Source organism: Amyelois transitella, chromosome 13 (assembly GCF_032362555.1).
Source record: "Amyelois transitella isolate CPQ chromosome 13, ilAmyTran1.1, whole genome shotgun sequence".
Lineage (NCBI taxonomy): Eukaryota > Metazoa > Arthropoda > Insecta > Lepidoptera > Pyralidae > Amyelois > Amyelois transitella.
Window position 1 is genome coordinate 10714415 of NC_083516.1, and position 16248 is coordinate 10730662.

Below are 16248 nucleotides of genomic sequence, written 5' to 3' on the forward strand. Positions count from 1 at the left end.
CTTGCAGGGTAAACAGAGCCAACAGTCTTGAATAGACTGAATGGCCACGTTCAGCTATTTGGCTTTATGATAGAATTGAGATTCAAATAGTGACAGGTTGCTAGCCCATCGCCTAAAAAAGAATCCCAAGTTTGTAAACCTATCTCTTAGTCGCCTTTTCGACATCCATGGGAAAGAGATTGAGTGGTCCTATCCTTTTTTGTATTGGTGCCGGGAACCACACGGCATTAATTTTTTTTAATGATGAAAAAATGCACATTCATGAAATGAATGTGACTAAACTATGATCCAATATTGATAAGGTTCCCCTGTGGAACGGTAATAGCTTCGTGCAGAAACCTGTCTTACCTTATAACTAACCTAGAATCATGGTGTATTTGATATCTTATCATGAATTCGAATAAAACATAATCTTTACATTCTGAAGAGACTTCTAAAAGCACTTTAGTCTTCTAAAGACTTATCTATTCTCCTTCTTTAATCAGTCGCAGTTACCTCCTTACCTCTGGAGAAAAGCCCGTGATACCCTCGATCCCCCCATGGAATCCAGTCCATAATTCCGAAACAATAAACCTGTCACTATTTGAATCTCAATTCTATCTTAAAACCAAATAGCTGAACATAGCCTATCAGTATTTTCGAGACTGTTGGCTCTGTCTACCCCGCAAGGGATATAGTCGTGATTATATGTATGTATGTATGTATTCCGAAATAAAATGGCCGATCTTATTTACTATTCCAAAACATTTCGCTGTCAAAAACACGTTTGGTACGAAACTAAGCTGTCATAAGGTTTCCGTAAACCGATCCTGGAGTAGAGCTATGCAAAATCACGCTCAAATACTTAAAATGAGATCATGAACTATAAAAGCAGTCTTTTTTCGGGAAAGCTCAGCCTTTCCTTGCGAAGTGAATGTGACGGGAATAAATTGTAATTCGATTCTAACGAGGCGAGCCGATTTAGGTCTGCCGCAAACGAACTGTAATTAACGGGTGCACATTGAGCGAATTTACTGCTGAAACTACTCGTGTTATGCCAAATAACAATGGTTGTGGGCGAGTTACTGCTGAAACTACTCGTGCTATGCCAAATAACAATGGTCCTAACAGTTATTTTATTCATTTATTATTTTTTTCTTAACGAAATATCAATAATCTTTACGTGGTAAGACTTATTAAAAGTTAAATGATACCCGAACTTACATAACTCACTGCATTATTGTGACTGTCGTAAAACTATAAAAAATTACAATAAGGCATCAATTTCTAAAGCGAGTTGTTTAAAAAAAATATATTAGAATCAAAAGTGCTAATATATTTTTTTCAAAAGTAGAATCAATTCATTTTTATCTGTTGACACGGATAAAGTAGTAAAGAGGCATTATTAAGGTAAAAGAAAACAAAATACTTATTTATTTTAAAGTATCCGTACCCTACGAGCTTGCATGAACAACTTGTCCAGTGTGGAAGAAAATTAAGTATGCCAGAATAGTAAAGTGGGGAGATGTAGTCCCTGCATATACGAAAGGGGCGAGATGTATACATGTAATTTTTTTTTAAATAAAACTTGACGCTAGTTTAAAATTTGATCGTAAGTCGGTCGAGTGCACTCGTCCTTGTACTTGTCCAATCTAAACTAGCAATCGCTTCGTCACTCTCGTCTGCCGTTTCTATTCTCGCAGATTAATATAATTACGGAAATATATTACTATATCCTCACAGCTCTGCTTGTGTAGAAATATAATTATCAGTGCCGTCACCCCAAAGTATTATTGATGGAATTTCTGAGAAATAATATTCAAGGAAACCTTAATCACCCCAGTCTCTTGTCTACTGATCTAGATTACTGGTATTTCAGTTTAGTTTAGTTTTGTTTTAGCTCAACTGAGACCAATAATTTTGCTGATATTTCGTCCTTTTTACCGTATCAAAGCGTATGTTACTACGTACGTATATATGCTTCCTCCTGGCTTTAGTCCTGGTTGCATCCTCACCTCTCTGGAGAGGAGCCCGGGGTATGCCTTTGACCATGGATCCTGGATTGGGTGAGTCAGGTTTTAACATGAAGCGACTCCCGTCTGATCTTTGCAGGGGAACCTAACCCGTATTTGTTCGATCATGGTATGCTAAGTTACTTAGCAAATTAGTAGTTCAAGAGGAACCCCAAGTTTATAGCCCATCCCTTAACAGCCTTTTTCGACATCCATGGAGATGATATGAAGGGGTTCTATTTTAAAGTACCGGAAACCACACGGTGAATGAGTACGATAACTTACTACTTACTACTATTTCGGTAAAGAAATTGATTCATAATGTATGTGTCTATTACATATGTATTTTTTATGGAAAATAAAGGTAATTTGTTTTGTATTGTAATGTATTGTATTGTATTCGGATATAGTGACAGGTTGCCAACCTACCGCCTTAAAATCCCAAGTATTTAAGTATTTTACTTGATTCAGTTTTAAAATGTATGGAAAGCGTCGGTACTCATCTTACACTGTGAAAAAAAAAACATTGTTGACTGTTTCAGACAAGAAGTTTACCTGTTTTATTCTCAAAAAAATCTGTCTTACCTAACTATATGTTTGAAAAAGATAATACAAAATAGCAGAATTCAATTTCCAAACAATATTTATGATAGCAAGACCCTTATTTGATCCACATTACACTTTCCCTTTAAATTGTTAAAAATTCTATTTCAAGACATAATGGAGACTATATTTTCGTAAAGTGATGTCTTTATAACATTGTAAAAGACCGCTTCAGTAAAAAGAAGATGGAAAACGGGCATTTCGCTTACAGTACATGAGAAACATATTTTATATCTTCCTGCATAATGCAGTGGTCGTTTCAGACAACTACTTTTCTGCTCGGCAGATTTAAAATAATTTTCACAAAAGAACTCGCTTTTAAGAATATTAAGTTAGACTTTTCCGATTCGCAGTATTTGTAAGTGAATTGATGATTACCTAAGTGTATTTGAACTAGAGTTAGCACTTAGCTTTTCTTCTGTATATAACAGAATAGAGAATGAATATAATTATAAGTGCCGTGTGGTTCCCGGAACCATTACAAAAAAGAATAGGACCACTTCATCTCTTTCCCATGGATGTCGTAAAAGGCGACTAAGGGATAGGCTCAAAAACTTGGGTTTCTTCTTTTAGGCGATGGGCTAGCAACCTGTCACTATTTGAATCTCAATTCTATCATTAAGCCAAATAGTTGAACGTGGCTATTCAGTCTTTTCAAGACTGTTGGCTCTGTCTACCCCGCAAAGGATAAAGACGTGACCATAATTATGTATGCATGTATGTATGTACCTCGTACTGAGTGCAGTTGAAACAGTGCCAGCAACAACTTTCTCCCTCCACGTACTGCTTGGCCTGGCCCAGCTCGCACTCCGCGCTGCAGACGGACTCAGGAGGTCTTCGCTCCCCCCATTTGAACTGGATGTCTGGGTAAAAAGAAGAAAATAAATAAATATATATACGGGACAAATTACACAGATTGAGTTAGCCTCGATGTAAGTTCGAAACTTGTGTTACGAGATACTAACTCAACGATACTATATTTTATAATAAATATGTGTATAGATAAACATCCAAGACCCAGGCCAATCAGAGAAAGTTCGTTTCTCATCATGCCCTGGCCGGGATTCGAACCCGGAACCTCCGGTGACACAGACAAGCGCACTACCGCTGCGCCACAGAGGCCGTCAATGTTTGTCATGTTCATGTTCATGCTTTGCTGCTGGTAAAGAACAAAGTTTTGCCAGCTGTAACTCTTACAGCTCAGATTGAAAATGAACAATTGAAGTAAAGGTTATAAATATACATATGCAGTGGAGTAAAAGGATAGTATACCAGGAATTATATGACAAAGAACCTTTTCGTATCTGTCCTGTGGATGTCGCAAAAGACGACTTAGGGACAGGCGTAAAACTTGGGATTCCTTTTGCAGGCGATGAGCTAGCAACCGCTGTCACTATTTGAATCTCAATTCCATCGTAAAGTCATAACTGAACGTCGCCTTTCAGTCTTTTCAAGACTGTTGGCTCTGTTTACCCCGTATAGACGTGACCGTATGTAAGTATGTTTACATAAAGGATTCTTCTTTTAAGCGATAGGATAGTGACCTGTCTTTATTTCTAAATATCAATTCCGTCACTTATATAGTTATCCACCGAAAAGTGACTTTCAAGTCCTATGACTCTTGGCACTGTAGTCTAATTTATGAGAGACAAACTAGAAATGATGTTAATTGATATTTCAAATACCGTGAAAGCAATCATTTTTTATAGACTATTTGATAGACCTAAGTTCTTCCATGGAAGAAAGGGAAAGATTTTGTTCTTCTTTGTTGAAAATTATATTGTACTAGAGGCCGCCCGCGACTTCGTACGCGTGGAATCAATCTCGCGGGAACTCCGGGATAAAAAGCCTATTATGTTATTCTGGGTCTACAGCTACCTACATACCGAATTTCATCGTAAACGGTTCAGTAGTTTTTGCGTGAAAGAGTAACAAACATCCATACCGACATCCTGACATACAAAATTTCGCATTTATTAGTAGGATGGGTTATTCTTTCTTTTCCTTTGATCAGCAAAAACTGACATACTCACAAACTTTCGCATTTATAATATTAGTAGGATGGGTTTTTCTCCTTCCTTTTCCTTTGATCAGCAAAATCAAAATGGCTTGGCAGATGAACAGCATAGTACAGCCAAAAACTTTTGCTTACCATCAATATCGAGCCTCAGTTCCCCATCCAGGTACTGCCCCACGTTGACCCACCGGTAGACGCCCTGGGTCAGCTGCTTGAAGTGCAGAATGTTATACCTGGCCGGTCCATCGCCGTTGTTGTCAAAGTGGAACGCGTCTCCGCTCAGCCCTGATGATGAAACGTTGAAGTTTTTTTTATTTACATCTATACATACGTATGGTCACGTCTATATCTGCAGGGTAGACAGAGCCAACAATCTTGAAAAGACTGAATGGCCACGTTCAGCTATTTGGCTTAACGATAGAATTGAGATTCAAATAGTGACAGATTGCTAGCCCATCGCCTAAGAAAGAATCCCAAGTTTGTAAGCCTATCCCTTAGTCGCCTCTTGCGACATCCATGGAAAAGAGATGGAGTGGTCCTATTACTTTTTGTATTGGTGCCGGGAACCACACGGCACCCGGGAACCACACGGCACTAAATTATTAATTTAGTAGTAGTAAAAAAGAGAAGACATTAAAAATGTCATGGTTTTAGTGTTAACCGATGCTCTAACGGTGAGGGAAAACGTCATGACAAAAACTTCACTGGAAAACATGTTTAACCATGATCCAATATGAGTCAGGTTCCTCTGCAAAGGTTACGGTGGTAGGTTGGAGTCGCTTCACTTCTCTTTCGTTCAAGGTACACCAAAGAGGTAGAAGAAGACAGAAAAGAAGCAAGACTAGAATTAGGTTCCCAATATTGACGGCCTCTGTGGCGCAGCGGTAGTACGCTTGTCTGTGACACCGGAGGTCCCGGGTTCGAATCCCGGCAGTGCATGATGAGAAAAGAACTTTTTCTGATTGGCTTAGGTCTTGGATGTTTATCTATCTAGGTATTTATTATAAAATATAATATCGTTGAGTTAGTATCTCGTACCACAAGTCTCGAACTTACTTCGAGGCTAACTCAATTAGTGTTATTTAAAAATAAAATTTTCTCAACAGATTTGAAGTCTCGAGAAACGTTCGGGTTATATCGACGACATATTGATGGACGTCCTATCATGCTAACGCTGTCTCTTCCTGCAATTATTTTTATCCCACAATTTCTAATCACACAATCCACAAATAAACAAATTCCTCACCAGTAAAGTTGACTTTCCTCAAGTACCGTAGCAAGTCAGCCCCGCTCGCCGGCTTCATGGCGTCGCAGAGACCTGGTCTTCCACCACACACGGCTGCGTGCATGTCCCTGGTAGTAACAACAAACATAAATAAATTAAACGTTTGCTAAGTTTAGCTGTTTAGCTTAATGATAGAGTTGAGATTCAAATAGTGACCGGTTGCTAGCTCATTGTTTAAAAGAAGAATCCCAAGTTTGTAAGCCTATCCCTTAGTTGCCTTGACATCCATGGGATTGAAATGGAGTTGTCCTTTTCTTTTTCTATTGGTTTCGGGAACCACACGGTACACTATTATACTGAGTTCATTACAATAGGAAAGGTCTTTTGGAAGAGATTTCTTTAGATATACCCGTAAAGGTTTGTAAATTTACTAAAATGCCATTTACTGACACATCATTTTGCTGAGACGTTAAAGCGTCTAACGCATGAAAAAAATTTCCCTTTGCAGTCAATCTTAAACCAAGTTTACGACTGGCAGAGCCATTAAATGTCACCATAGTGTTAACTCTTTTATGACGAGAGTAAACTTGGCTTCGTTTCTTATTAAAGAAGGTAATTCTCGATAATTTGATACAAACCCGCTCTGGATCTCATTACGTAAGTTATCAACCGTAAAAGCTACACGTGTTAAGGGAACCATGGCTGTAAACCTCGACTTAACTTGATGTTGTAAAGTTTAAAAATATGTCAAAGTTTGAGTGCAATAAAGTAAAAATATAATTAAAAAAATTAAAGCGAGTGCCCTTAATTAACCATTCGACAACTGCCTAAAGCTGTAGCTGTAGTGTAGTTTGCTCCGCCGCTTCTTCTACACATGCGCTTTTAATGCGGTAGTAGATATAATTTGATTTAAGTTATGTGAAGTCAATAAGTGATACCTTGTATACAATTTTGAAACTAAAATTATTCTATTCTACTGCTATCAAGAGATGATAAAGCCATTACCTTTGAGGCACAGTCAGGTAAAACAGAGGAATAAAAGCGAGGGTAATAACGACAAACAAACAATAAAGTTGAAAACAAATATTTGATGCATTATTTATAAGAAACCGCCGATATACGGCGTCTCGTCATACGGAAATAAATAAGAAAACTCAACAATATATTGGTTTGGAGCAAATAACAAACATACTCGTACAGTGAGGCGAATTGAAAAACCCGTGTGTTTTTACGATATATTTGAGCAGGAATGTAAAGGAATTTCAGGGAATTCGTCATTTATAGTATTTCTCTCTGGCTATAATTACTGTAAATAGCGTTTTTAACATAGAATTTATATTTAAAATTACTTCATTATATTTATTATAAAAATATACTCAAATTAGTGCCGTTTAGAAAAGAACCACTCCTTTTCTTTAGTATGGATTTTCATGTTAACTTAATTCATATGTCCATATATTCATTAAGAAAAACAGCTGAATCTGCTGGCTCTGTGTTTCTGGAGAGGGAACCTAAGGCCGGGTAACAATTGCGATTATTAGTACAAAAATCATCAGATTACAAGGTAAAGCAAATGTACAAAAGAGCATAAGAAGATTTGTTCAGAGTCTGCAACGATTCGATAAATACTCGTGAGTTTTCTTAGCACCGAATGAGCGCCGATCCATCTTGATAAATCCTAAGACCAGCTGATTGATATTTGTTCTGAAACGTTCTTTCTATTGAAGTCCATTCCCGGTCTCGGATCACGAAAGAATGAAGATCAATGGCATACGAATTATATTTATTATAAGATATTTATTTTTAGAATACGAGAACAGTCGGATGCAGTAGTAAAATGGCCGAGTCTCAGGTTTGATTCAAGGTTAAGGCAAGATGTGAATGTACTGTTTTTATATGAGTTACATTTAGTTCTATTAAAGATTATTTTTTAAAAGCGTGAAATCCCAAGTTTGTAAGATAATTTAGAATAAGTATATCAAGTGTAAGTAGATATGTATTGTCACAATGTTAACACAATTGATGTCTCAATTTATCGCCTGATGCGACGGTGCGACATAACATCAATTCGGCAACTCATTTGCAGGTGACTTTTTGAATGTCTCCAATATTTGTATTCGGAATTCATTCACGTTTCGTCTCCTGCTGATAATGTAATGGTTGTAGGTATAGGCGCAAATTCAAAGCCGAGATGAAAAGGTGTCTAATCTCTCTTTCTCTCATTTATCATTTGTATCACTCGTTTACTTAATACATACAAACATAAAGTCACGTTATCCCTTACGAGGTATACAGAGCCAACAGTATTGACAAAAGACTGATAGGCCACGTTCAGCTGTTTGGCTTAATGATAGAATTGAGATTCAAATAGTGACAGGTTGCTAGCCCATCGCCTAAAAAATCCCAAGTTAATACACCTATCCCTCAATCGCCTTTTCCGACATCCGTGGGAAAGAGATGGAGTGGTCCCTTTTTTTTATATTGGTGAGTGGAGAGATGAGTCAGGTGTTTACACGAAGCGACCCCCGTCTGACCTCCGCAACCTTTGCAAGTAAACCTTTGTTTGTTTGTTCTTGTTTTGCATCCATGGCTACACATCCAGTTGCCTGAATGCGTATTATTTCTCACAATGTTCTCCCTTGCCTTAAGACCATCGGTTAGCGTATAAACTAATGTACATAAGTACCTACAAGAGAAAACCTTTCACTATTAAAGTACAACACTTCATTTATGTGTCGTCCCGTAAAAAGCTTCAACGCGATGCACTTAAGCTCGACAAAGCCAAGAAGTTCGCAGACGTGAATGCTTTAAAAACACGCCCATTATACTCCAGGGTTCACGAGAAAGAATGTTTTAAGGCGATGCAAGTATAAGTTTACAATAATCCATTTCACATCTTACTTTTCTTGTTCTTCTAATATTCGTACGTAAAGTGCCGTGTGGTTCCCGGCACCAATATGAAAAAGAATAGGAACGCTTTTTCCATAGATATACATATAGTCACATATATATCTCATGCGGGGTAGACAGAGCCAACAGTCTTGGTAAGACTGAAAGGCTATGTTAATCTGTATAGCTTAATGATGGGATTGAGATTCAAATAAAGACAGGTTGCTAGCCCATCGCCTATATGAAGAATCTCGAGTTTCTAATTCATACCCTTAGTCGACATTCACGGGAAAGCCATGAAATAGATCATTGAGTTTATGTGCTTTTCATAGCATTACAGTTTCTTAAATCGTTTCTTAAGTAAAAAATAACCATCAAAATTAACAAAGTTACCTCAAAATTTGGAGTAGCTTATTTACTGAGTAACTAAGCTTAGCTTATCTATACTAATATTATAAAGCTGGAGAGTTTGTTTGTTTGAACGCGCTAATCTCAGGAACTACTGGTTCTTATTGAACATTTTTGCGTCGAATAGATCATTTATCGAGGACGGCTTTAGGCTTTATAACATCACGTTGCAACTATAAGGAGCAATATGAAATAGTGATAAATGTGAAAAAAAAAACGGGGCAAAGAGGGGCTTCAATGATGCCCAAAATAACTATTCCACGTGGACGAAGTCGCGGGCGCAGCTAGGGAATTATATGATACTAGGTGTCCCGGCAAACGTTGTTTTGCCATATAAATAATTTTTTAGTTAAAAAAAAAATTAGTGTGGACATTCCTTAACACTTAGGGGTATGAAAAATAGATGTTAGCCGATTCTCAGACCTACTGAATATGCATGCAAAATTTGGTTAAAATCGGTAAAGCCGTTTCGGAGGAGTACGGAGACAAACATTGTGACACGAAAATTTTATATTTAAGATTTATCTCTACCCGCATCGCCTTAACTGCTACGTCGGGCTAAAGAGGGTATTATGCTATTTGCGTCGGCATTCAGACAACCTGAACCAGCTGGCTATACAAATTGTTGGCGGATGCCACAATATGGATTCAGCGAGGCTGCTTGGAACCTTGGCTATGAATTGATTTCAACATACATACATACATACATACATACATATATACATAAATATGTATGCATATTTATGTATATATGTGGTACCCGGCACCAATAGAAAAAAGAATAGGACCACTCCATTTCTCTTCCATGGATGTCGTAAAAGGCGACTTAGGGGTAGGCTTAAAAACTTGGGATTCCTCTTTTAGGCGATGGGCAAGCAACCTGTCACTATTTGAATCTCAATTATATCTTAAAGCCAAATAGCTGAACGTGGCCTATCAGTCTGTTCAGGACTGTTGGCTCTGTCTACCCCGCAAAGGATATAGACGCCACAATATGTATGTACGTATGTAAATGTTTAGATCCTCTCAAAGCTGTGAATTCAAAAGTGATGAAAATGTGTCTGGCATGCCGGCAACATGAAGATTATAAATAAACGTTTTTCCTCAATACACATAGGTGTATTTTTACGTTATTTTCACGTTATTGTACGTACTTACGAAGGGAAGACGATGTTTATATCTGAATACATAGGTCCCTATGCCAAACGGGGAAGACAGAGCCAACCTAACAGTCTCGAAAAGACAAAAAATAACTACACGACTCGAATCGCACACGGCCTTAAATTACAAGTCTTTGAGAACACTCATTGGTTTTCTAAAAATTAGTAAAGATATAATCTCTTTGTAGATTTGAAAAGTATCCGAAACCGCCGAGCTTGCATAAAGAGAGTTATGAATGTGGATGAAGCGAAGGAAATATGCAGAGATCGTGGCAAGTGGAAAGAGGTAGTCTCTGCCTACCCCTCCGGGAAAGAGGCGTGATTTTATGTATGCATGTTTGTGTATGTATGTAGATTTGATTGTGCCGTGTGGGTCCCGGCATCAATTAAAAAAAGAATAGGACCACTCAATGTCTTTCCTATAGATGTCTATTGTGCTAAACATCTATATTTTGTACTAGAAATTGTAAATAAATAATAATAATGATGGATAGAAAGAGGTGTGATCTTGCGTATGTAAAACAATTTTCCGAGGAATTATCTTCCAATCGGATAGCGCATGCAATCTAATATTGTATGGGATTAAATACAAAAATTGCATTCTTTAGCACGGAATGGTGACAGAGTTTTCGTATGATTCAATTTCAGTTGCAGCTAACGCTAGATTTCCCTCGGGATAGACCTTGTTGGCTACACCGTGTATTGTTCACATTTTGGGAAATGACAGCGTGGTCATCATTATACGAAATAATACTGACGGCTTGGGTTGGGATTGGGATATTTATATAGTAGTTTGTTTTGCCTTGTGGTTCCCGGCACCAATAGGAAAAAAAAATAAGAACACTCTATCTCTTTCCCATGGATGTCGTAAAAGGCGACTGAGGGTTAGGCTCACAAACTTGGGATTCTTTTTAGGCGATAGGCTAGCAACCTGTCACTATTCGAATCTCAATTCTATCATTAAGCCAAATAGCTGAGCGTGGCCATTCAGTCTTTTACAGACTGTTGGCTCTGTCTACCCCGCAAGGGATATAGACATGACCATATGTATGTATGTATGTAGTTTGTTTTGCCGTGTGGTTCCCGGAACCAATAAAAAAAGAATAGGACCACTCCATCTCCTTCCCATGAAAATGCAAACTCGGGTTTCTGCTTTTAGGCGACAAACTAGGAACCTGTTACTATTTGAATCTCAATTATATCATTAAGCCAAGCAGCCGAACGTGGCCCATTAGTCTTTTATAGACTGTCAGCTCTGTCGACCCCGCAGGGGATATAGACGTGAATAGAATTGAGATTCATATAATATAGTGACTGATTGGTAGCTTGCTTGAAAGAAGAATCCCAAGTTTATATGCCTATCCCATTGTCACCTTTTACGATCCATGGGAAAGAGATGGAGTGGTGCCGGGGACCAAACGGCACTGCGTTTTTTATCGAATAGATCAAAAATTATAAGTCCTGTCACGTGATAAGGCGATAAAAATTATGTCGCCATACTGTTTGTAAGAAAACCAGGCCAAAAATGTCGGATAAACCATTTAAGACCTCTAACAATATTGGTTACAACAAAATATCAATGTCACAGAAATGTAAATTATATATTTCGAATACAGTGATTGATATTTCGTAGCCTTTTGAAAGCCGCCACTTAAAAATATAAATATGTATATACGGGACAAATAACACAGATCGAGTTAGCCTCGAAGTAAGGTCGAGACTTTGAGTCACGAGATACTAACTCAACTATACTATATATATTTTATAATAAATACTTACATAGATAGACATCCAAGACCCAGGACAATCAGAAAAAGTTATTTTCTCATCTGGCCAGGAGTCGAACCCGGGACCTCTGGTGTCACAGACAAGCGTACCGCTGCGCCACGGAGGTCGTCAATTATCATTCGTCGTTAGAATACGCTGATAAATTTTGACAAATTGACAAACAGTCAGTTTATATACATGCTGACTTAGAAGCGGACCGAAATTAGTTTCTTATTTCAATAAAAAAATCCCATACTGCTTCCTATTACTTTCTACGGAAAACAAAAGGCTTTTGGAATAATAATTGTATACCCGCCTCTTTCTAACCGAAATAAACGACGAACGAGTAAAAAGGACGGCGGTATTGCGTGTTCGCGAAGGGATCAAGGGAAATATAGTATATTACAGTGCTACCTTTTGGAATTTCCAGGATTATATGCTAATACAGACTTGAATAATTTACGTATTATTTATTAATTCCGTTGGGTCAGCGTGGCTTTGCGCGACGGGTGTCTTTGGGAAGTAAATTAGGTTTTTTTATAAAGTCAGTTAAATTAGTGTTTTTGGTAAGTTTATTGCGGAAAATATAAGGAAAACAAGTATAAAATAATGTTAAATGATTAAATGAATTATTCTATAAGTACTTACTATTACTTACAACGAATTTACATAAACTCAAGTGTGTTTTAAAATTTAGCTGAAATTTTTAGATACTTAGTGCTCTCCTAGACCATAAAAGAAATCTAGGCGCCTAATTGTAAATTTCTAGACTTAGGTTTGAGAATATATTATTCAGTGTCCTCTTGTATATAATCTTTGTTTTTATTCATAACGCAGATTAATGTGCATTAGCACCTAACTCATAACTGAAAATCAGCGTATTGGTCTATGTCTACCCGTCAAGGAATAAGGACGTGACTACATATATGTATGTAAAAACGTACTGTTTGCCCCTAACTAACACGTGATTTAATGTAATATAAAACTTACTTATAAACTTGGGATTCTTCTTTAAGGCGATGGGCTAACAACCTGTCACTATTTGAATCTCAATTCTATCATTAGGCCAAACAGCTGAGCGTGGCTTGTCTTTTCAAGACTGTTGGCTCTGTCTACCCCGCAAATGATATATATGTAGATATAAAACATACGGTCACGTCTATATCCCTTGCGGGGTAGGCAAAGCCAACAGTCTTGCAAAGACTGAATGGCCACGTTCAGCTATTTGGCTTAATGATAGAATTGAGAATAAAACATACTGAACAATTTCTTTTTTTCTCACCTTATAGCATGGGCGAAAGCGAAAACAGCGTCTGAGACAAACTGCAGCTGCCTCTCAAACTCCGTGTTGTCAAGCGTGAGTCGCTCCGAGCCCGAGCAGGGCTGCTCGTACTGGAGGTTGTAGGGGGTCCTGGGACTGCCAGGGTACCGGCACTGGAAGTGGTCCTCCCAGAATTCTGTAGAGATGGAATATTTTTTTTAGATTTCTGGACACTGTTTTGGCTGCATGGTCCTTTTTAAAATCAACATACATACATATATACATAAAATCACGCCTCTTTCCTGGAGGGGTAGGCAGAGACTACCTCTTTCCACTTGCCACGATCTCTGCATACTTCCTTCGCTTCATCCACATTCATAACTCTCTTCATGCAAGCTCGGCTGTTTCGGGTACTTTTGACCTGACCAGGACGTCCTTAATTTGATCAAGATACGCTCGTCTAGGTCTTCCCACTCCGACCTCTTAAAATTAAATTTAATTAAATTGGGTTAGTCAGGTAATAAACATGGAACTTTTAGACGATGGGCTTCCAACTTATTTGAAACTCAATTTCATCATGAATCCATCAATCTGAACTAGGTTTTTCAGCATTTTAGAGACTGTTGGCTCTGGCCAAGGGATGCAGCAATAATCTTATTCTTACCTACAACTGTATTCCTAAGGGATCCTTAGGTACCTAAAGATTCGGGAAAGCTTTTACTACGGTGGACATTCTACTTGGCAAGAACAATTATTGGGTGAATGTCTTTTAGATCTCTAAGGGTATTAGGTAGAGATGAAAAAGACCAGTAGGAAGGAGTCTCGTGTCAGCCTATGACTATAATTACGAAGAGGTTAAGTCAGATGTCAGATAAAGTCAGACGGGAGTCGCTTCGTGTAAAAACCTGACTCACCCAATCTAGGATCCATGGTCAAAGGCAAACCACAGGTTCCTCTCCAGAGTATGGTGAAGATGCAACTGGGACTTAAGCCAGGTGGGAGAAGAATCAGGCTTAGTCAGGAGTAACCATCATCTGAACTACCCGACAAAAGTGTGTCTTACGAGTAATTTTACCTAATTACCACGATTTAGATTTAAGAGATCTATATTTGTAAATTGACATCCGATGAAAATGCTGCAGTGTAGTTTGTTCCGCCGCTTCTTCTACACATGCGCTTTGGAAGCGGTAGTAGTTATAATTAGATTTGAGTTATGTGACGTCAATAAGTGATACCTTGTATCCAATTTTGAAAATAAATTATTCTATTCTATTCTAAAATACGTACCAACAAACCAAGGATTTCTCCTATTATTCTTCACGTTCAGCTTCAGGAAATACTCCGTGAACCCCTCGACATCATTGGCTTGAGGTTGGACACTAATGGTTCCCTCCACCGCTCTCTCGTTTCCGTCTGAGACCAGGGATCTTGCTGACCAGCCGTCAGAGCCCACCCAGCTGAAGGCACCAGTGGCGTTGGCTCGTTCTACTGCTCTCATCACTCCAGCCACTTCCTGGTCGGAGCCGAAGATTATAGCTCCTGCAAAAGAATGTTTTAATAAAGATCTTTAAGTTACAAATAGAAGTGCCTTAATATAATGTCAATAGCACTGTCGTACATCCAATAATAATATTTTTACGACATCCAGTACAATAGATGATAGAGAGATAGAGTGAATCTTTTTTTTTTTACTATTACACCGAAATAATAATAAAACCCTATCCCTTACTCTTCTTTTACGACATCCAGAACAAAGAGATGGAGTGATTCTATTTTTATTTCTACTACACCGAAAAATAAAAAAAAGAAGAAAACACAGCGACGCTACTGTATAAAACAACTTATCTCTTACTCTCCTTTTACGACATCCAGTACAAAAGATGGAGTGATTCTATATTTTTTTTCTATTACACCAAAAAAAAAAATTAATAAAAAAGGGCCAAACATGGCGACGCTACTATATAAAACAAAATTGGGTTGTAAGCGTCGTCGGTCTGTAATTCATACTCTCGTATAAATAACGACAGTGTGCGCAGGCGATAGCAGATGTGACAATTTCCCGCTCCGTGCCCCCTTGAAATTGGATCCGCCGACGCAGAACCTTCTGTTTAGCACTCAATGTGTTTGGATCGGTGATTATCGCTCAATGGATTTGGTGATTTATACGGTGCGGCTAGTAGGGAGGTGGTGAGCGGTTAAGCGTCTGTTTTTACATACATACATATGTACATATGGTCACGTCTTTATCCCATGCGGGGTAAACAGAGCCAACAGTCTTGAAGACTAAATGGCCACGTTCAGCTATTTGGCTTAATGATAGAATTGAGATTCAAATAGTGACAGGTTGCTAGCCCATCGATCGCCTAAAAGAGGAATCCCAAGTTTATAAGCCCATCCCTTAGTCGCCTTTTACGACATCCATGGGAAAGAGATGGAGTGGTCTTATTCCTTTTTTGTATTGGTGCCGGGAACCACACGGCACCATACCAACATACATACATACATATATACACAAAACCACGCCTCTTTCCCGGAGGGGTAGGCGAAGACTACATCTTAACACTTGCTACGATCTCTGCATACTTCCTTCGCTTCGTCCACATTCATAATTCTCTTCGTGCAAGCTCGCCGGTTTCGGGTACTTTAGAATCATAAGTTACCTGCCTCTAATCCCGAAAAGCGGAAACGTGAACATTCACCTCCAAGTTCACCTCTTTGACTAACTTCATCGAAGCGAGTGTTCTCACTTCGCGAGTTTGCGAACTGACTAATGAGTAATCAACGAATTCAAGTTAACTTCACTATTAACATAACTTGAAAAGATTAGAATAAGAATAGAATAGATTTTCCGTGCGGTGCGTACCGTGTGGTTCCCGGCACCAATACAAAAAAGAATAGGACCACTCCATCTCTTTCCCGTGGATGTT

General features: G+C 38.4%; 1 protein-coding gene across 1 annotated transcript in view; it reads right to left on the reverse strand.

The window, feature by feature from the left end:
• LOC106129294 (metabotropic glutamate receptor 2-like) overlaps window positions 1–16248 on the reverse strand; it is a 46778-nt gene that overhangs the window by 20306 nt on the left and 10224 nt on the right. Inside the window, exons 5-9 of the mRNA XM_060947426.1 lie at window positions 14609–14860; window positions 13343–13517; window positions 5858–5964; window positions 4747–4896; window positions 3324–3457 (exon numbers count right to left, since the gene is read on the reverse strand). Coding sequence (XP_060803409.1) covers window positions 3324–3457; window positions 4747–4896; window positions 5858–5964; window positions 13343–13517; window positions 14609–14860 — 818 coding nt within the window. The remainder of the gene's footprint in view (window positions 1–3323; window positions 3458–4746; window positions 4897–5857; window positions 5965–13342; window positions 13518–14608; window positions 14861–16248) is intronic.